Source organism: Monodon monoceros, unplaced genomic scaffold, assembly GCF_005190385.1.
Source record: "Monodon monoceros isolate NGI ecotype Baffin Bay Population unplaced genomic scaffold, NGI_Narwhal_1 Super_Scaffold_21, whole genome shotgun sequence".
Classification (NCBI taxonomy): Eukaryota; Metazoa; Chordata; class Mammalia; order Artiodactyla; family Monodontidae; genus Monodon; species Monodon monoceros.
The window spans coordinates 10,403,073-10,425,525 of record NW_021703778.1 but is presented as its reverse complement, the minus strand read 5'-3'; the positions used below and the strand labels follow the sequence as shown (position 1 = coordinate 10,425,525).

The following is a 22,453-nucleotide window of genomic DNA, read 5'->3' as shown; positions in this document are numbered from 1 at the left end:
TTCAAATATTAATAATATTAATTTACTTAGTAAATTTGTCACGAATATGGTATAATGAAGAAATAAAATTAGTCTCTTCTCTTTTTAGATTCATATATGTTTATTTCATGATTATATCATAAGCATTTTCTTAGGATATGAGCTTTTCAAATTTGATGATGTATATCATTGAAACAAAATGCTAATTCTCTAATTCCAAAAGCACTAAAATCTCATATTTAGCTTTCATGGATAAACAATAGATGGGAAAACATTAAAAGAAGAATATGAATGCAAAATGACCTTAATAAAAGCAATATCTGGTTTCTGCATAAAGATGAGTCCTTAACACATGAGTTTTAGTTTGTACATGTACCTACTGATTTGTGAAAACATTCCCAAATTACCAGATCAGATACTAATAATGAATTTTTCCTATACATGTTACTTGAAGGGCCGTCCTGGAACACACGTTTATAAATTCCTCAATAAGATAAGATTTTAAATATTATATTTTAAATTATTTTAAAATAATTTGATGCTCTATAAAAACTAAGGTTTGTATTTTAAAAGATGCACTTTGTATGTCAACTATATTTCAATTTCTAAAAACAATTTTAAAAAGATGCACGTTACAAACCATTAGTACATACATTTTATCCATTACATTGCTTATCATTTAAACTTCTGGGATCATTCACTAAAACAGATATTTACCCATTTTTTTCCCTCAGTTCTAATTAATATTTTTAAGTGAAGAATATTATGATCAAGAGTTATTTGGATGTGTCTTATAACCTAAATTTGCCTGAAACAATCATTTTTTAACCTACTCTTGTTTTGAATTCACATGTGTTCACTGCTTTTGCTTTGCACATTCAACTTACCTACAAAATAATAATCCAAGGAAGTGTTTAGCACATTATATATGTATGTGTTATCTTTCTTACTATTGATAATTTTAAGAACTAAAGGGTTCATATCTTATGCATCTAATTAGGGTTACTTAGACCCTTATTCTTCTGTGATGAAAATATATGTCATGGAAATAACAGTATGACTTCTTTCTTGCTTTCTTTCTTTAACTAATACATTGAGAAAAAGAGTTTCCAAGTATCCTAGTGTTTTAAGTAGAGATCTTGTTGGGTTGCTAATGTGGTGAATTCTCATTTCAGATTTGTTCTTGCCTCAAGACTTCAGTCTGATTGGATGTTGATGCTGTATTTTGCACATACTCATTTGACTGTGACAGTGACCATTGGGTTGCTTTTGATTCCAAAGGTATTCCTCCAACATTACTTTTCTCTTGCAAGATAGTTGTTTTAAATGAGCGTGGAATTGTTTCTCCTTTAAAAAATATCTGGCAATATAGGCAAAGGGAGGTGTGAAGATTTGCTTGACACGCTACAATGTTTTTAAAACTCCCTCCTCAGGAATCTAGGTGTCTCTTTTCTTTGGGGATTTATTAAACATCTCACATAATTTTTAACTGCCTTAGTTTGTACAAAACCCATCATCCGTTTTAGTCCTTTTCCAAATACTTTGATATCTATTCATGTTTTAATTATTAGGGGTTCAAGGTGGCCTTTCATTGTAGCTGTAACCTCAAGGTCGTTTTTAAAGAGAATTATCCTAGTCTAAGAATCCTCTTGTTTGGATTCATATTCAGGGAAGTACTGTGTTTTAAACATTCAGAGAATTGTTATGTAAATAGAAATAATTATAATGTTGTATAAAAAGAGTCTTTGCTTAACAATGATGGATTCTGACAAAGACTTATCTACACAGCATTCTGACGTGGAGGGAAACGGACCAGGACTCAGAATACAGGGATTCTGAACTCATACCCCACCCCAAGTTAGCTGTGTAATGTAACGTTAGGCAAGACTTTTCATCTCTCTGAGTCTGTTTCCTCATCTATGACATGATAGCAGTGAGGCTGCTTGGAATAAAACAAAATGATATCTGAGTTTTGGAAAAAAGATACTATACAAATTACCATTATTTTCCTCTTTTACATGTAGAAAAACAAAATATTAGAACAAAATATTATGTGTAGAAAAACAAAAATTATCATTGTTTTCCCCTTTTACATGTAGGAAAACAAAATACATCTTTATCAGTGTCGTACAATGTAACGTTAGCACAGCTGAAACCAGAATTGTGATTTCACTCTAGGCTTCCTTTACCTCACCTCTCACAGTTAACCAAAACATTGAACTTCAGCCTGATTGAAAAGGCCAAACAATTGTAAACAGAGCAAAATGCCTATTTTCTTCCTTACTTGAATTACACCAAATAGCCATAATTTTCGTGGATGTGTCTGTTCCTGCAGTCTATCTTAACCATCTTTATACTGTACGTAATATGATTACATTTTTATTAGATGGGTATATACTCAGACTATTTATTCATTCAAAAAATTGTTATTGAGCTCCAGAGACAATTGAAAACATATGTTTACACAAAAATTTGTTCTTGATGTCTGTTACCTTGGTAGTGATGGCATCACGGGTGTTTGCATATGTCCAAACTCATCAAATTGTACACATTTAATATGTGCAGTTCTCTGCATATCAATTATACCTCAACAAAGCTGGCTTAAATTTTTTTTTAAAATTTGTACATGAATGTTCATAGCAGCATTATCCATAATAGCCAAAAATTGGAAACAGCCCAAACGTCCATCAATTGATAATGTATAAACAAAATGTGGTATACCCACAAAATGAAATGCTATTCATCAATAAAAAGGAATAAAGCGTTGATACATGCTACAACTTGTACAAACCTTGAAAACCTTATGCCAAGGAAGCCAGATAAAAAAGGCCACATATTATACGATTCCATTTATGTGAAATGTCTGGAATAGACAGCTCTAAAGAGACAGAAAGTGGGTTAGTGGTGCTGTGGGCTGGGGAAAAAGGGGTATGGAAGTGACTGCTTCCTGGGTTCAAGGTTTCTTTTGGGGGTGATGAAAATATTCTGGAATTAGATGGTGGTGATGATTGTGCAACCTCATGAATATACTAAAAAACACTGATCTGTATAGTTAAAAATTGAGAATTTTATGGTATGTGAATTATATTTCAATAAATAATTTAAAACATTATTGAGGAGCTTTACTAAGCACTGTTCTATATCCTAGAATAAGAGTAGTGAACAGATATAAATCTGTGCTCTCATGGTACTTATATTCTGGTGGAAGAGAGGAGGAAACAGAAAAGATAAACAAAATAAATATTTAAAATAGTATTTCAGATAGGGATAAGCATTAAGGAAAAATCATAAAGCAGGAAATGGACAATATCTGACAAATAACTGTCTCTTAAACTCATGATAATATCTAAGACTTTGCTCAAGAAAAATAATTTCATTCTTATGGGCTTCCCTGGTGGCGCAGTGGTTGAGAGTTCTCCTGCCGATGCAGGGGACACGGGTTCGTGCCCCAGTCCGGGAAGATCCCACATGCCGTGGAGCGGCTGGGCCCGTGAGCCATGGCCGCTGAGCCTGCGCGTCCGGAGCCTGTGCTCCACAACGGGAGAGGCCACAACAGTGAGAGGCCCGCGTACCGCAAAAAAAAAAAAAAAAAAAAAAAGAAAGAAAAAAGAAAAATAATTTCATTCTTATAAATAACCTCCAGTAGCATGTGAGATTTTGGAGGACCAGGACTCTATTTTTGTCACCCTTATGGCCTTAAGTTTATGGCACATGTGGCTCCCACAAACATAAATAGAAGAGTGAGGGGAAAGTTCATCAGTTCCTGTGGCTTCTCAGCCGGTCCCAAATACAAAAGATTCATTATTACTTAAATAGAGAACTACCATCTCACATGTTATCTCCAGTTTGTGTTCACCTGCCTAGCTGAATATTTTAACAATAGTTGACATTAAAATATCTCTGTGTCTCTGTATCAAAGGGCAACCTGTTCTGTTTTTTTCTTTTATTATATTTTGTTTTTTTAAGTATCAAATGTCTTTATAGACAGTGCCTAATAGTATAGAGGGTAAAAGATTTGTCAAGAATCACACAAATTAAGTGGAAGGACCCCTGTCACATGTATATTTTGGAAGTCTAATCTATTTGGATTACTGCTACATTTCTTATCATGAGATTAGCTACTTTTTTTTTTTTAACACTAGGTCCTTGTTGGTTATCTATTTTAAATATAGCAGTGTGTACCTGTGAATCCCAAACTCCCAATCTATCCCTCCCTCCCACCCTTCCCCTCGGTAACCATAAGTTCAATCTCTAAGTCTGTGAGTCTGTTTCTGTTTTGTAAATAAGTTCATTTGTGTCATTTTTTTTTAATTCCACATATAAGTGACATCATATGATATTGGTCTTTTTCTGTCTGACTTGCTTCACTAAGTGTGATAATCTCTAGGTCCATCCATGTTGCTGCAAATGGCATTATTTCATTCTCTTTAATGGCTGGGTAGTATTCCATTGTATACATGTACTACATCTTCTTTATCCATTCATCTGTCGATGGACATTTAGGTTGTTTCCATGTCTTGGCAATCGTAAACAGTGCTGCAATGAACATTGGGTGTGTATGTATCCTTTTGAACATGTTTTCCTCTGGATATATGCCAAGGAGTGGGACTGCTATTTTTAGTTTTTTAAAACCTGTTCATTATTTAAAGAAATATTTTACCTGATGACAAGCTAGGAGAAGAGAACCCAAGTTCTCTCAATTTTCATAGGACAATCACTTGGTTTATATGTTGTGTAAAATGTGGCTGGATACTTTTGATTTTTCCTGCTCTCCATTATTTACCCAATTCATTCTTCCTCACTTTTCCACTTGAAGAAGAGTAGAGATAGCAAGAGTACATGAAACTGAAAAATAGCAAAAGGCTACATGAAGATAATGAAAATATATCAAAATGCAATGAAGGAGGAACCTGAGAATAATGATGAGCTTAAGAAAAAAAATCTATAATTTCAGTGAATCTTTGAATTTTAAACTCAGATACCATCCAGCGCAAGCCCTTTAGGCTAAGAGGACACTGTGCTCCCGAGAGGTTCCATGGCCTGGCTAAGATCCCACTGACAACAGAGTCGAGGCTGGAATTCAGATCTCCTGTGCCCTGAGTTTTGAAAGTCGTGTTTTTGAAGCTCTGTGTGACAGACTGAAAGTCATATTCCTGTGATCAGTCCAGTTGTGCCCATAGATGAAATACAGCCTCCTCTGTGTAAAGTGAAATGACATGATACACACCACCTCTCAAAAAAATATTCCCATTCAGCTGCCAGTGGGTCTAAATTGCTACTCTTAGAGTACAGTGTACTAAGAGTACCCTAAGAGAACATTTCTTTGGATTCTTCTACTTATTTTCATTTTCAAAATGCAAATATCGTTGAAGAGGAATAATGTGAGTTAACCCTTGGAACCTGGAAAAAAGACAAGAATGAAAATAGGAGTCAAAGAGGGAACCAAGTGTTAATGTTGCCTCACTAAGTGCTCTAGCATGTAAGGTGGGAAACAAAACACACATATGGCAGCAAATATTTTGTAAAGAGTTCAGTGAATGAATTCATCTAAGCTGAAGAAATGATGTAACAGTAGAACCTTCAGAAAAGTATTATGTTGTGTCCTACGGTGGACTAATGTCTACAGCTCATATTGAATTTCTATTGCAGTTTTCACATTCAAGCAATAACCCACGAGACGACATTGCTACAGAAGCGTACGAAGATGAGTTAGACATGGGCCGATCTGGATCCTACCTGAACAGCAGTATCAATTCAGCCTGGAGTGAGCACAGCTTGGATCCAGAAGACATTCGGGTAATACCAGTAGTTCTTCTTTTCTGTTTTAGATTAGACCCATTCATACAGGCTCGCACGTGTGGGTCGATGTTCATGTGTGCTTCTTTGTGTTAGAGAGCATGTGTGTTTGTGTAAGAACTGAAGGCATCACATGCAGTTAATCCAGTTCTAAAACATAGAATCACAGTATAAGTTAGGCCACACAGGCCAGTCTTGATAGTCTTAACTGACTTATTGGACACCATGATGATGAACTGGTTGTACATGTCCCATGATGACGGTTTATGAGATCTTGCTGATGGGAAACTAGGATAGATCTGTGAGCAGAGAGTGTGAAATATTTAAAATAATCTGTGACAATATATCAGCATTTGGAGGAAGAAGATGCTTTTGTATTTGATGGTCTGTTGTACACTAATTTAACATTAGGTGTAATTTTATCAGTGGCTACATGATGCTTCCCATATTGTTCAGGGATATGGTTTCTCAGTAGACAACAGGCTGTGTTTTGTCATGGTCCAGGCTCAGCCTGGTCCACGCAATTCACAAGTTCAAAGTTCCTGTTGCATGAAGCAAGTGCAGAATGCAGGAGTTCACGTCTTAAAGTTCAAACGCTGTGTGAAACAAGATACAGAGGAATCAGAAAGTGAGAGTGAGGGGAAAGTTGATGAGCAGAGATGTTAGGAGGAGCTCCGTTCATTGACTTCACATTACAGTTAGTGATGTGAGCCGGCCCAAACGCTAAATTCCGCACCTCTTTGCATCTGCTCTTGTTATGTATGGCAGGACGAGCTGAAGAAACTCTACGCCCAGTTGGAAATCTATAAGAGGAAGAAGATGATCACAAATAATCCCCACCTCCAGAAAAAGCGGTGCTCGAAGAAGGGCTTAGGCCGTTCCATCATGAGGCGGATCACCGAGATCCCGGAGACGGTCAGCCGTCAGTGCTCCAAGGAGGACAAGGACGCGTTGGACCACGGTGTGGCCAAGGGCGCCGTCCCAGGCAGGAGGAACCCGCAGGAGGCTGCGGGCGGCGCCGGGAAGCCCAAGGAGGAGTCCCTGCGGAACCGAGTCTTCTCGCTCAAGAAATCGCACAGCACGTACGAGCACGTGCGGGAGCAGCCGGGCAGCCCGGGCAGCCCGCCTGCCCCGAGCCGGGAGGAGGAGGCGGCGGCCACGGACGACTCTGCGCTGGGGTCCCCGGCGGGAACGAACCGACCGCGAGCCCTGCAAGACGACAGCCAGGCCGTGTCCACCGAGTCCGTGCCTCTGGTGTGTAAGTCGGCCAGCGCCCACAACCTCAGCTCGGAGAAGAAGCCCGGGCCGCCCCGCACATCCGTCTTACAGAAGTCCCTCAGCGTCATCGCCAGTGCCAAAGAGAAGACGCTCGGATTGGCCGGGAAAACCCAGGCGTCCGGCGTGGAGGAACGGGCCAAAGCCCAGAAAGCTCTGACGAGAGAGAAAGAGACAAACAGAAAATACTCAAATTCAGATAACACAGAGACTCAAGACTCTGCCCCCTCAAACTCCAATCATTCAGAGGAGCCAAGAAAACCTCCGAAATCTGGGATCATGAGGCAGCAAAGGGCCAACCCCCCCACTGCCAGTTCCGACCTGAGTCCAGGCGCCCCCCAGATGAAGGACAGCTTTGACATAGGGGAGGTGTGCCCCTGGGAGATCTACGACCTGACCCCCGGTCCTGTGCCTTCAGAATCAAAAGTTCAGAAGCACGTATCGATTGCGGCTTCTGAAATGGAGAAAACCCCAAGTTTTTCCTTAAAGGGGAAATCTCATCCCAAGCCTAAGGCAGCTGAACTATGTCAGCAGTCCAATCCGAAGAGCATAGACAAAGCTGAGGTGTGCCCTTGGGAGAGCCAAGTTCAGCCCCTCTTTGAAGATGAGAAGTGTGTGATTTCCAAGACTCAGGTTCCCCCAGGAAGAGCTCAAGGGGAGAATGGTGGCCAGCACTCTGCAGCCAGTGTGTGTGCTGGGCAGTGTGAAGAAGTGCCTCCCAAAGCCGTAGCATCAGAAGTGGAGAATGAAAACCTCAACCAACTAGGAGACCAGGAGAAAAAGACATCTTCCTCTGAGCAAAATGTGCCTGACTCATATAACTCAAGTAATAACTTTCAGCAACCCTTAACATCACGAGCTGAGGTATGTCCCTGGGAGTTTGAGACCCCAGATCAACCAAATGCTGAAAGACGTGTAGCTTTCCCTGCCTCTTCTGCTTTAAGTGCAAATAAGATAGCAGGGCCTCGGAAATAAGAGGTCTGGGATAATTTTAAAGTGTAGCATCCCCAGAAAGAAAAGGAGAAGGAAGAAACGCTGAATTCGCTATAAGACAGAAGATACAGGATCACAAATTCCCAAGGAGTATTGGTCAGTCAAGGGAAATGTGAAAGGGAGGGGTGGAAGAAAACATAGGAGGCCAGGGCAACGTCGTAATGGAGAAGTTAGACTGGCCAGGAAAGTCTTGCCCCAGGGAACACTGGGAAAATCCTTACACTTTAGCATATGTTTGGGGGAAGTAGCCCTCAATGTCTGCCCCTGATCAATACTTACCCTTGGGACTTTGAAGATCCCAAGCAAGGCAAACCAGAAGACACAGAAGAGGGACGAGATTTTGCAAAGGACAGGAAGGTATTGACGTATGTGACCGAAATTCTAAGTAGCTGACTAAAAAGAACTTTACCTATTTAACCTTGATAGCACTGCTAACTTAATGCATCCAAAAATATCTTTTATATTAATGATTGCTTTCATTTTCTTATAAATGTCTGTTTCAGTACATTGTTGTGTCTCATTCCAGCATTCCAGATTGTATAATTTTTGCAAATAACTTTGATATTATGTGACGCAACACATTTATGCAATCTGCAGCTACTCAATTGTTATTGCAACTTCCAGAATACCTGCTGTCTATCAACTTCAGTTGATTCTTGAAGTACAGTACGCTTTCTCTGGCTTGGGAAGCCATAACTGTTATGATAAAACCTTTTAGTTTTGGCTGTGGTTTATATATTGTGAATTTGGATTTGACTCTATTATTTCACATCATGGTTTGTTATACTGTCTTAATAAGGGTTTTTTATACAAGTTGAGTTTCTTGTTTTGCACTTCCTGTTAGGACTCAGAAGCTTTATTAATATTGGAGATCAAGTGGTCCTACTTAGTCATACATCTCATTAAGTTAAGGACAACTTATCTATTGTTTGTTCAAAGTCAGGGATAGATAATGCCTTCATTCCAATTAATTGTCCCTTTTAACTCTTTCAGGATTTCATACTTAGCAGCATTTCGTAAGGAAGGAAGAAGCTAAGAGTGAGAAAAATATACTGTGCATTATTATTACCATTGGCAAGGGAAGACTCTGGGAATGACAAGAGAATTAGAGTACTGCAGAGCCAGGGGATTTGCCTTTAAAACAAAGACAGAAAGGGAGCTCCCAATAGCACTTTCAAGGGATTATATTTTTAAAGAGAAAAATTATTATAGCATCAAGATCATTATATGGATATATTTTTATTATGTATACTAAATATATACTATTTTACATTACCTTAAACTACTTATTCTCATAAACTCTTATTCATTGCTTCAGGCAGGGGTAGAACTTGCTGGGCTTGAATCCCAAAGAGGTTTATAACCAGAGTTACTCAAAGCCTATGAGGCAGTGTGGGCTCTTCATTCTTCCAAGCCCTGGAAAACTTCCAAGTCCTGCAAATGGCCTAGGTGAGCTACCAGGCTCAAAATTCCAAATGTAGGGGTTATTTGCAAGGCACAGCAGCTCCCAAAGCATGTTTCATAAAACGTATCGCATTCCACACTGATCACCTGGCACAGCCATCCGAAGCTACTGATTTAGCCCTACTGATGTGATCATGCAAAGAGATTCCATCGCAAAACTCAGTCTCATTTTATTTTAAGGTGAATCACTTAAAAATAGAACCCAGACTTCCTTTCTCTCACGCTAAATGCTGAAGTATCACGGCTTGTTCGGCCAGAACATTCATAGCCTAAATAACTGTTTTTCATTTTCTGAGCAGCAAGGAGAACATGCTAGGAGGGTAGAAGTTGAGAAAAGGGCATCAGAAGGTGGATACGGGGCTGTTCTTAGGAATATTACTCTCAGTGGAAGATAAAAACTGGGAATTCTCCTATTCATCAACAAAATTTTCCCAGTGATTTGTATTCAGGAGTAACATGCATTTCACCATTTTGCAAAGCTGTGCATAAATCTCCTCACCCATTTGCTTGCTTCGTGCATTACTCAGGATGGTGGGGTAGGTTTGAAGAGATGTAGAAATTCTATTTGTTTTTGCTTTCTTCATTTACTTCCTTCTCCGCTTCCTTTTCAGTCAAAGCCTATCTATCTACTTAGTGACCTTGCACTACAACTTTAAGGTATAAAGTTGTGAACTTGGTTTGGAGTGTCCAGACCCACCTACTTGTTTCCTTTACATCTGAGATCTGTTAGTACTTTACTGACTTTTTCAGAAATAAGCGGTCAGGCATCAGTGACTTTTTACTGCACTTCAGGATGACCCTGCTAGAGATGTGGCCTAAAGAAGACTTGCCAGTTTCTACCTTAGTACAGTCCATAGAGTCTCTTCCACCAGCATAAATCAGCAAGAGCGCCTGGGGTCTTTCCTAGACTTTCATTGCCATTATTTATCACCAAGAGAAGTTTAAATCTTCAATCCTTGAGGTTGTTTTCCCAGATTGATAACAATAAGCAAGTGAAGAAACACTATTAAGTTCACAAACATTTGCTAGGTTGTCCTTCTCAGTGCATGTGCAGGCTGCATCCTGTCCTTGTTTTTAAGCCAGGGTTTATAAATAAGTAGATTTATACCAATCTTAATAGAACTGTATATTTTATGCAAGAGTTAAACGCTTTACGACATGAATTATAACCCAACCCATTGTAAACGTTGGTGGCCATATGGATTTGAAACTCGACAGTTCTCTTGTATTTGCTTCCTAGGTCTCTGCATGCAAGTGATGACACAGGTAGGACTGAAAAAAAACACTGCCTCTTGACTTCTAGCATTTAGCAACCGAGAGATGTAGAGTCAATAAAGCTGTCAGTCTTTTCACTTAATCTGTGGTTCTTCTGAAACTATTATCTGAAACCTACAGCATCCCACCACAAAATATTTGGTAAATTTATGTCGTGACGTGTTGCAGCATGTAAATACTTATAACTTCTCTGCAATAAAACATATTTATATGAAAGCAATTTGTGGCGATTTGTGTGTTCATCTATCAAAAGTTGAATTCATTTCACCTAACCAACTTTAGGAGGAATCCCATATATCTTTGGCTTTTGTACACTTAGGCGCACACATCCCCACACTGCCTATATATAGGAATGTGTGATTAGTCAAATGTGGCCTCAAACATGCAGGTAATCATTTGGAGCCAATAAAACCTCTTAGGACTAGTGGTTTTGATTTAAGGATGCTCTAGCCAAATGGGAACTAATTCAGCTACCTTTTAAATTTTTTATTTATTTATTTACTTACTTATTTACTTATTTATTGGCCGCGGCTTGTGGGTTCTTAGTTCCCCAACCAGGGATCATACAAGTGCCCCCTGCAGTGAGAGCACAGAGTCCTAACCACTGGACCGGCAGGGGATTCCTCAGCTACCTTTTTAAAAACTGAAGGTAAGTTGATTTACAATGTTGTGTTAGTTTCTGGTGTACAGCAAAGTGATTCATATATATATATATATTCTTTTCCATTGTCGTTTATTAAAGGATATGGAATATAGTTCCCTGTTCAGCTACCGTTTTAAATTTACTCAACAAACATACCAGGCCATCTGCTAAGCAACGATGATGATCTTCAGATGAACAAGGTGCTCCAGTAGCACTCAGACCCATAAGAGTATCCGGGCCCTGCTATGGTATTACACAGGATAGCGTGACTAAGTCTCGGAGCCAGGGCTGTCTTCATAGGAAGGGCACATTCACCAGGCTGAAATTCTGCAAAGCCATCAGGTATGAAAGGGAAAGAATGTAAGGCTGGAAAGGTAATTGTGCACAGCATTGCACGTCTTGCTTCAGGTAACTACAGTGTATCCTTTAGTACTGGGAGCTATCAAAAAGCTTTAAATAGGGCATAATCAAGTCACATTTTAGAAGGAAAGGATTTGTCCCCCGAATTATGGGAAGCAGCCCAGAAGTGGCCTGAAGTGGGAGGAGACTAGAGGCAGCTACATCAGCTAGAAGAGAGTCGGGGTAAGGAAAAGTGAGGGCCTAAGGAGGAGAGGAAAAAAATGTTGGTTATTTTTTATTAAAATAGCATCTTCCAATGTGTTTCCTGTTACGTTATACTCCTAGGAAGCCAGAAAAATCAGATTAATTAGGTAACTATGTCAAATATAGATGTTCCTTCTAAGTTTGTTAACATTTTGGATAATTTCAAAAGTTTTCAAAGCCCTCTCTGAAGGTCACTGGACCTCAGTATCCTCTACTCATGAGAAAAAGCTGGATGCCAGGTTCATGCTATGGGAAACCTTGATACTGAACTGGGCTGGGAAAGGAGCAAAGGGCTTGCCTAGATGCAGACCTAAATTCCTGCCTGGAAGTGGCAGCCCTGAAGCAGCTCCAGAAAGAAGCAGGTGTGGCAGGAGGTCAGAGGGATCCACCCTCTCCCTGCATCACCTTTCCTTTAAGTGGTTCCTGCGATGGCCCTTTCCCAACCCTTCACACCATTGTTATTGCATATTTGCATATTCTGTATTCTCTCAGTTCTTACACGGAGAATCAGTGGTTTCAGGTCTTTGAATGATCCTAAAGAGCTGAGACAAAAGCCTTTGGAGATTAACAAGCCATGGAAATCAAGTCTACTTATGTGATAAGGAAGATAGAGGCTTTTCAGTGTTTGTTGGAATTGCTTGGGTGATGGCTGTATTGTTTTTCATATATTTATGCACAGTGACAGTCTTGTTTCTTTGTTCTACATTTAGAACCTTTTTGTTAAAAAAAAAATACCTAAGAGGACTACTCCTATCAGAGATTGGCTTTATCGCTCCAAAAGGTAATCATGTCAATCTCTTGTTCTAAAGCAATGCAAGTTAGTTAAGATTTTCATTATTATTTCAGCATATTCTGTCCTTTTCCCCCTGAATAGTTATGAGGACAGAAGTAATGTCTTTCTAACTTTGGTTATTTTCTCTTGAAACATTTGTTTCTTGGGAAGTACAAGGGCAAACTCGGAGCACATTGTATGCTTTAATTCAGTGTTAACTGGTCAGAAGGCAGACAATGGAAAGTCTGAATTGGTTTTTAATTTCCCTTTCTCTGTGATGTGAATATAATACTTTGCCAGAAATAAAACTGTCTGATCAAATGAAAATGGAAAATGAGAGATAAATATGGGAAAAGTCTTTGTTGCACAACAGTCACATTCCTAGAAAGAAAAATAAGTATGCAAATAGCAGGTCATGACAATTCTTATAGAACATGCTTCCACTTCAGTTCAAACAGCAACAGAAAAGACGGCAAATTCCCTCTTCAAGATTTTAAGCCCAGTTTTTCCCCTAGCATACCATGGGATTTTATTCCTCCGTGCCTTTTGTCTTGCTGTTTGGTCCATCTGAAATTCTCACCCTCCTTCTTCTCTGTGTCAGCATCTTATGTGTGCTCCAATACTAGTATGATCATATAATTTATTGTCCAAAGAAAACCTTTGAGAGTGAAAGTGCAGTGCTAATAATGAATAATTATGCTTGGAAAACAGTGTAAACTGGGACTATCCCAAGCAACCTGGGATGTTTGTTTGTTTAGCCTATTCAAGGAGCGGCACAAATGCCCTGCTCCTTCCATGAAGCATTTCCTAATGCCACAAATCAGAATGACTTTCTCCTTCCTCTGTGCTTGCCTTAGGAATTTGCTTAAGTCTATGACTGCAGTGACCCACAATTTAGTTAGTTACATAGTCCTCTGTATCATCTGCTAAAATAAGAGCTCCTGGGGGCAAGAAATTTTTTTTTGTTCACCTCTATATCCCCAATTTCTAGCCGTGTGCTTTGCTCTGAGTTCAATAAATATTTGCCGAATTGAAATGTTTGATGACTAATCATTGTCTAAAATACACTTGAAGAGAAAGAGAAACTCAGGAGTTGGATGAAGACTTGCTGCAGAATTTCTAAAATGTTCAGTACGAACTGGTCTTCCATCCACATCCTGGCAGTGTCTGGAAGCTTCAGATTATGACTGAACCGCAGTAACTGTCCAGCATTACAAGGTAAGAATTGATTTGTCACCCTAAGGAGGGAGAAGCTGAAGCTTTGGGACATGGCCCAGTTTGTTAGAGCTCTAAAAAATATTTCCATATGTCATAAAAAGTAAGAAATGTTTAATTTGACTGTAGGAACTTACTTTTAGTTATTTGAACTCTTTGGAAAATAAAGCTTGGCGGGGTCTATATAAAATATCCACATAAAAATAAATACTGATGCTAGACTTTCAGATGTTTCTGAGAAATGAGGGCGTTTGAACAAACTGAATGTTTTACTGGCTTTAGAATTTCTTATCCATGTATTTCATGTTATGTAGAAGTCATGATATGCATGCATATAACTATAAAGTTTCCATATGTGAACAGCAGTATAAAAGTTTGTGGATTGATTCAAACCCTCTAGAGATGAATTTGTAAGTGTTAAAACCTACTCAAGGTGTTAATATTTTGGTAGAAATTTGCAACCCTGTTTATCCACCTTGTGTGTGAGACTCCTTTTAAACTTCCTCCAAATGAATGGGTCTGGTCCATTAAAAGCTGAAAACATTCTGTTCCCTTTGGCTAATGCTTGACCTTTTTGGAGCATCTTAAGTATCAATGATATAACCTGACATTTACTAGCACCTCTCTCCTCAGCTCAAAGAGCTCATTGTTATGGGAATTCTCACTGGCATCTTACTCATCATTGTGTCCCCCTAAAGGCACATCCCCTTCTAAGACCTAATCTTGTTTATTCCCATTTTTTTAGTTTATTAAGAGAGTATATGCTTGTTTCCAGATTCACTTAACATAACACAATTCTAATAATCCAGTTGTTTCATTTGTATCCCAAACATAAATTAAATAGAAGTAAACTGTTCCATATCTGTTACCATTTAGCAGCTACATTTTTTCCTCAGGAGCAGCCCCAACCCTGGAAGTGAATCAGTGCTTGACAGTGGTCAAAATGGCCAAGAAATGCTGAAAACACTAAAAGTACAGGAGACCCAGTGTGGAGGAAGAGGCTTGATGTGCCTAGAAGAGGGTGTTGAAAACCAGTGCCAGTAGCATTAAGCTGAGAAGTATCAGAAAAGGGGCAAAAAAGGGGGAAATAGGAGGCATTCAGGAAGAAATGAAAACAATTAATAGAAACAGCTGAAACTGTGGATGGGGCAAATCACAGCAGAGGGGAATAGTTACGGGGTCAGGAAAATGCAAACCGTCTGACTGTAGTACCAAGTGTCCTCAACAAACACTTTGTAGACGCCATCACTCTCTACAGTCTGTTGACTTTAAATAATGGAGATCACCCTTGATGATGTGGGTGGGCCTCATTCAATCAGTTTAAGGTCATTTTTTAAAAATTATTTATGTTTGGCTGCATTGGGTCTTCGTTGCTGCGTGCAGGCTTCTCATTGCAGTGGCTTCTCTTGTGGAGCACGGGCTCTAGGTGCACGGGCTTCAGTAGTTGTGGCTCGCGGGCTTAGTTGCTCCACGGCATGTGGGATCTTCCCAGACCATGGCTCAAACCCGTGTCCCTTGCATTGGTAGGCGGATTCTTAACCACTGCGCCACCAGGGAAGTCCCCAGTTTAAGGTCTTGAAAACAAAAACTGAGAAAGAATTCTGCTTCAATACTATGGCATAAAAATCCTGCCTGAGTTTCCAGCCTTGCAGCCAACCCTATAGATTTCAGACTTGCCAGCCTCCACAGTTGTGTGAGCCAGTTCCTCAAAATAAATCTCTCTCCCTCTCTATCCATCCATCCATCCATCCATCCTATTGATTCTGTTTCTCTTGAGTACTCTGACTGTTACTGATTTTGGTATTGAGAGTAGTTCTAAAGGAACAGACTCTTTCAGAGTGAATTTTCTGAATTGGTTCTGAGGTTCCTGGAATTGGTTCCCTAATTTGATTAGATTTAAATGCACTAATGACTCTTTCTGGTGGGAGAGAGGGTACTGATAATCCATGGTGTAATGTGGCAGTAGAAATGTAGAAAATCTCACCACTGAATATTCCTAATCCAGTACCTACAGGAGGCAAGGTTCTGGGTGACCATCTGTTTGGTACCTTAGAACGTTTTGTCAAACTAGCAAGTATAAGGAGATTGGCTTCTGGCTCCTAATTGCTATGGGCAGTGTGGGGAAAGAAAAGTATTAGTTCCGGGATTCAAATTCCCACTTCTACCACCACATGAATCATCTGAAAGTTTCTGTGTCTGTCTTGAAAGAAATCCTTACCTCCTGTAGCCCTGGAGCTGAGCTTTATAAAAACCAGACACAGAGTCTCTGCAGTTAGCAGCTGAATTACAATGCAAATTAATTTTTCAGCTTTACAAGGTGTTGCAGTAAAGGCACTGATCGGGAAGGAATGGAGTCCTGAAAACTGGAATGGGGCATACGGCTAGATCCTGATGAAGCTGGGGACAGTGAGTCTTCTTCACAGGTACAAACAGCCCTTAAGCCGCTCCCACCTGAGGAGATTAACCCTGCTTTGCCTGATGAAATTGTAATGTCCTCCCCTGAAGGAGCTCCCTTGAAAAACATGGCTGATTCTCCTAGGACATGCCCCCACCACTCCTCTTTGCTTCTAGACCCATAGCTAGACTCAAGTTCCAGCGAGCCCCAGATGAGGTGCAAAGAGTGACCCACAAGATGTGTCACACCACAGAAGACCACATAATTTTTCCAATGTATCCAGGCAGGAATATGGGGAATATTTATGGGAGTTGAAGTTGTGTGTGATAATGGAATGTAAAGTTGGATCAGGCTGAATTTATGGAGCCCACTAAACAAAAATTCTGGGTTCAATATTGTAACTTAAAGAGTTAGAAAAAGCTCTTTTTTTTTGCGGGGCGGCTGGGGCAGGGGTGGTGTTGGCTGAAACATAGACTGAAATGTCTCCTACGCTAAATGAAGTTGAAATGCCAGAACTTCTTTGGTATACTGTAGAAGAATATATCCAAAGGCTTAGGGAGATTGGGATGTTAAAGTTGACTTGTCATATAAGATCTGCTTGCCCCCATGACCAAGGGGTCAGAGGACACACTATGACTATAAAAAATTTGTGAAGGGAGCCTCAGCATCCTTGAAGAACTCCGTAGTCACTCTTCTCTGTAGGTCAGAAATCATAGGGAGAATGGCTACCGCTGACTGGGATCCTTAAATGTCACGGGGATAATTGGATCCCAGGGTGGCAAGGGCCACTGGTGGCACTTAATCACCAATACAAGGCAAGAGTTGTTACCGTAATGGATAGCAGAGTCAAGGCAGCAGTCAAAATAGTCTGACTCGCAGAGATCTATGTCACTGGCCAGTTGAACAGTTTCCCTAAAAGAGAAATAGATGGGCAGTCTCCGAAATTCTGGCTTGATTTGCATATGTGGAAAAGCTCTAAGTCAAATGGCAGAAGTCTAACTTGAATCACCAAAACTGAAGAGTCATGGCCCTTGAGTCAATTCCCAGCCCTGAGCTGGTTTCCAGACCCAGAACCCCTTGAATAAAGAGGAGACTGTGTCCCCTGGAGAAGGACCTCATCACACTGCCAAAAATTTATACTATTAATCTTTCTCCCAGCCTTCTCCAAACATAACTACTGCCTTTTACAAGGGTGACTCTGCACTGGGGAAAAGGAAAAAATCAGAGTTCTCAGGGATGATTGAACCCTAGTTCTGAACTGACACTGTGGGTCAACAGAGTAGGGGCTTATGGAGGTCAGGTGATCAGTGGAATCTCAGCTCAAGTTTATCTCACACTGAGTTGCCAAACCCATCCTGTGGTTAATTGCCCAGTTCCAAAATGCATAATTAGAATAGAAATACTCAGCAACCAGCAGAAACTCCACATTGTTTCCCTGAACTGTGGAGCATGGTATGAAAGGCCAAGTGGAAGCCACTAGAACTGCCTCTGCATAGGAGTAAAGTAAACCAAAATCAGTGTGAATTTCTGGAAGTATCACAGAGATTAGCAGCATAATCAAGGACTTGAAGTATGCAGGAGGGTTGGTTTCCACCACATCCCCATTCAACACACTTATTTGGCTTCTGGAGAAAAGAGATAGTTCTTGGAGAATGGCAGTGGATTATCATAAATGTAACCAGATGGTGACTCCAATCACATCTGCTGTTCCAAATATGGTTTTCTTGCTTGAGTAAATTAACATATCCCCTGGTACCTGGTGTGTAGCTGAGCTATTGATGTGGAAAAAGCTTTTTTTCTCCATACTTATTAGTAAAGACCACTGGAAGCAGTTTGCTTTTAGCTGGAGAGGCTAGAAATACACCATCACTATCCTACTTCAGGGGTACATCAATTCTCCAGCCCGATGTCATAATTTAGTCTGCAAGAACCTTGATTACACGAGACCTCTTTTCCACGAGGCATCACACTGATCCTTCACCGTGATTATACGCTGATTGGAAGGACTGAGCAAGAAGTAGCAACTGCTCTGGACCATTGGCAACAGGTGATGACATGCCACAGGGTGGGAAATAAATCTGAACAAAAATTCAGGGGTCTTCCACCTTCGTGAAGTTCCTGGGGGTCCACTGGTGTGAAGCATGTTGAGATATCCCTTCTCAGGCGCAGTACAAGTTGTTACATCTGGTCCCTACTGTAACCATAAAACAAGCACAGTGCCTAGTGGGTCTCTGGATTTGGGAGCAACATATTACTCATCTGAGTGCACTCCTCTGATCCATATATCAAGTGACTAGAAAAGCTGCTAGCGTTGAGTGGAGCCCAGAACAAGAGAAGGTTCTCTAACAGGTCTATCCTGCTTGCCAGCTGCTCTGCCCCTTGAACCAATAGGTCCAGCAGATCCAGTGGTGCTTGAATTGTCAGTGACAGATAGAGACACCGTTTGGAGCAGACAGGTCCAACAGATCAGTCGCAGCTCAGACCCTTGGGATTTCGGAGCAAAGCCTGCCATCCTCTGCAGACAACTACTTTCCTTCTGAGAAAGAGCTTTTGGCTTGCTGCTGGGCCTTAGTAGAGACTGAATACTCAACCGTGGTCCACCAAGCTACCATATGACCTAAGCAGCCCATCATGAACTGGGTGTTTAGCTGGATGGTCAAGGGCTTGGAAGTAACATGATCGGAATACTGGTGACAACAGAGTCTGGGGAAGAGGCATGGGGAGAGACCTCCCTGAATGGACAAAGAAAAATGAACCTGTTTGTGCCTCAGTGCTTACCAAAGGGCGACCTCAGCAGAGAAGGATTTTAGTAAGCAAGTGGATAAGATGATCTGCTCTGGATACCTCAGTCTCTTTCCCATTCACCCCTGTTATTGCCCACTGGGTTTATGAACACACTGGCTGTGGTGGCAGGGATGGAGGTCAGGCCTGGGCTCAACAACATGGACTTCTTCTCTCCAAGGCCAAGGTGGCTACAGCCACTGCTGCGTGCCCACTTTGAGGCCAACACCGAGTCTTCAATATTCCATCATTCCCCAGAGCGATCAGTCAGCTACCTGGTGGCACGTTGATTACACTGGCGATGGTGACAGATTACTTGATCAAACACTCATCTAGGTGTTGCTGTTGAAGGTAGTTTGTAGATGTGATTAACATTTACAGTCAGTTGACTTTAAGTAAAGGAGATTATTCTCATTAATATGGCTTGGAGTTATCCAATCAGTTGAAGGCCTTAAGAGCAAAAACTAAGGTTTCCCACTCTCAAGACAGTAGCATAGATCTTGCCTGAGTTTCCAGCATACTGGCCTACCCTACATTTCAGACTTGCCAGCCTCCACAATTACGTGAGCCAATTCCTTAAAATAAAGCGTCCTCCCTCTCTCCCTCTCTCTCTCTATATGTATATATATGCATATATATATGCATATATATATATATTATTAGTTCTGTTTTTCTAGAGACCCCAGACTGATACAAATGAGGAACTAATAGCTCTTACATTATTGACTTGCTATAAGAATTAAATAAAGTAATGTGTTAGTAACTTAATATGTTCCTGGCACACAGTAAGCCTTCAAGCAATGATGATAGCAGTGGAGACGATTACTGTTATCTCATACACACCTTCTAGGAGTTCTTTAGCTGCATTTAGCTTGTATTTGTTAAAGCAGCAACAGGGTGATTCCAAGAACTGTTTCAATTTCTTCTCTTCAAACAGCAGTGAAGAATCAATAGATACTTTCTGCTTCTGCGGGTCACACAACCTCATAGGCAGATCATATTATTCGGGCTTCTCGAACATGACTCATCACTCTTCCTGGACAAGCAGAGGTGAGAGATGTGGAGGGTGGGAGGGAACCACTCAATTTGATTCACGGCACCTGGAGGAAAACGAAGGCACAATGTAATATGAGGTCTTTGTGTCAGTACCAACGAGCAAGTTCCAAAGACCAATCATAAACACGGCCAAGCAGCAGAGGGAATCCACAGTTGAAACCAAATGGATCCGAGGCTAAAGGCTGATCTATTCTTGAAGGGGTTCTGTATCAGTCAGGGTCCCGTCAGAAAACAGAAACCACACTGGTTATTTGGACTGGAAAAATTTAACACAAAATTATTAACCAGTAACAAGCGATTGACTTCCAAGAGGGGAAACGAGAACTCTTCGTAATACAGAAATAGCAGATGCAGAGTGCAGCCCCTGCCTCTAGGGCTGAGAGAGGGTGCCCAAGGAAGGAACAAACATGGAAGCAGCCCCCGTCCGTGGCTGAGACCCCCTGTTGGAGAGGATGTGTCTGTGCATCTGTAGCCCACTGGATGGAGGAGAAGTTCCTGAGATACCACAGGACAGGACTGGCTGCCAAGAACCTCCCCGTGGAACTCATTGGGTAGCAATAGAAATCACTGGAGACTGTGCACCTCCAGCTCTCCTGTGCCCCCTTGCAGGAAAAGGGGCCATGCCATGAGAGCAAGAAAAATACAGGCCCAGAAACAAAAAGAGAAGCCTCTTCCTCTTCCAATGTCTCTCCCACGTGCTCTAATGTCAAGGACTAACGTTGCACCAGCTGACAAAGGAGAAGTGTTCCAGGGTCCATCTCCAGGAGCACAAAGCAGGGCAAAGAAGAAGGGTTTGGAGCTGAGACAGTGATAACCAGCAGAGATGCAAAGTAGGTAAAACCAAGGCACAGGTTGGGAGAAAAGTCCTGAGTCCATCAAGGTCATTGTCAATGTCATGCTCATGACCTCTGATGAGGGAGTATTGAGACTAGCAGAATATTGTGGACATAACAGCTCTTGAATTAATCTGCTCCTAAACATGTAACTGCACATTCTCTAAAGCTGCCCTCCCCGATCCAGTGCTTAAAAGAAATGAAATACACCAGCTCCCTATTTGTCTTGGCAGGCTGGCCTGAGTCCTAATGAGACAGACGTCTATGGCATGCTCTGTGTTAGGGGCTTTGTGTCATTACTAGTAACTTCCCAGAGCATACGCTGGAACTAAACGAAGGGAGATTTGGAGTCAACATTAGCTACAGGAGCATATAAACCCAATTTGAATATTTTGAAATTTAATTAACCCCTACTATGAATTGTTTGATGGAATTCACCAACTCAGAGTCAGGCCAGTTCCTACCACAATTTGATTGGACTTCTTAACCATATGGTCACGTAACAGGTTCATTGAGGGACACTGGTAAATCTTTCTCAGCGAAATGTTTAAGAGAATTTTATCAACCCCAGTCTCAAAGGACTTAATTTAGGTATAATAACTCCTTTTTCTCTTTCTGCTGCTGAAATGTGGAGAGTCTATGAATAATTGGAGTTGCACACAGCAACCCACCCGCATGACCAGAACAAGCCTTAAAGTGGGCTAACGCCCTGGAGACATACCATCTGTTAACTCCAGTTCTGGGAGAGTCTTCTTTTCTGGCCTGGAGGCTTATTTTTCCTGAATTAAGCTAATTAGCCTACTGTGGACCCAGCTCTGTGCCAGTGTTGAGGGAAACTGTCTAGCCAGGACATAAAACGATGAGAAGGCTACAAAGAACTAAGGAAGGGGCCTCAACTGTGTGTCACAAACAATAAAGACAAGAAATATTCAGACACAAGGACAACCAGTGTATGTGACTGTCCCTGGGCAGGACTCATGAAGAAACCAGCCCAGATTTTGTCTGACGTTTTGGTGTATTTTCTTTGGTGGTGGAGTGGGGTGGAGGGTTCCAGTAGAAGAACGACTTGAAGTGGGTGATAATACAAATCCTGGGGTCCAGTTCTGCTTCCTTGACTCATTAGTTCTGTGACTTGAGGCAAAGCGCTTGTTTAGCCTCAACCTGCTTTATTCCCAAAGGGAGAATGATGACAGATGATTTGTCGTCCCAAGATGAGACTCTGTAAACAGTCAAGTTCCATCAGCGTTCATGATTATTCAGAAGGTATATTTAAAAAGACGTGATGAGTCAGAATATCTCTCTTCTGGACCATAACCTCTCATGCTCACCTTTGAAAAGAATTGCATTTAAAGACATTTGAAAGAAAAACCACC

At 41.0% G+C, this 22,453-nt stretch overlaps 1 protein-coding gene across 1 annotated transcript in view; it reads left to right on the top strand.

The window, feature by feature from the left end:
• GPR158 (G protein-coupled receptor 158) overlaps positions 1 to 8,052 on the top strand; it is a 319,600-nt gene extending 311,548 nt beyond the window's left edge. The window contains exons 9-11 of the mRNA XM_029239163.1: positions 1,155 to 1,260; positions 5,629 to 5,775; positions 6,544 to 8,052. Of these exons, the coding sequence (XP_029094996.1) occupies positions 1,155 to 1,260; positions 5,629 to 5,775; positions 6,544 to 8,025 (1,735 nt within the window). The 3' untranslated portion in view covers positions 8,026 to 8,052. The remainder of the gene's footprint in view (positions 1 to 1,154; positions 1,261 to 5,628; positions 5,776 to 6,543) is intronic.
• Positions 8,053 to 22,453: the final 14,401 nt, after the last annotated feature.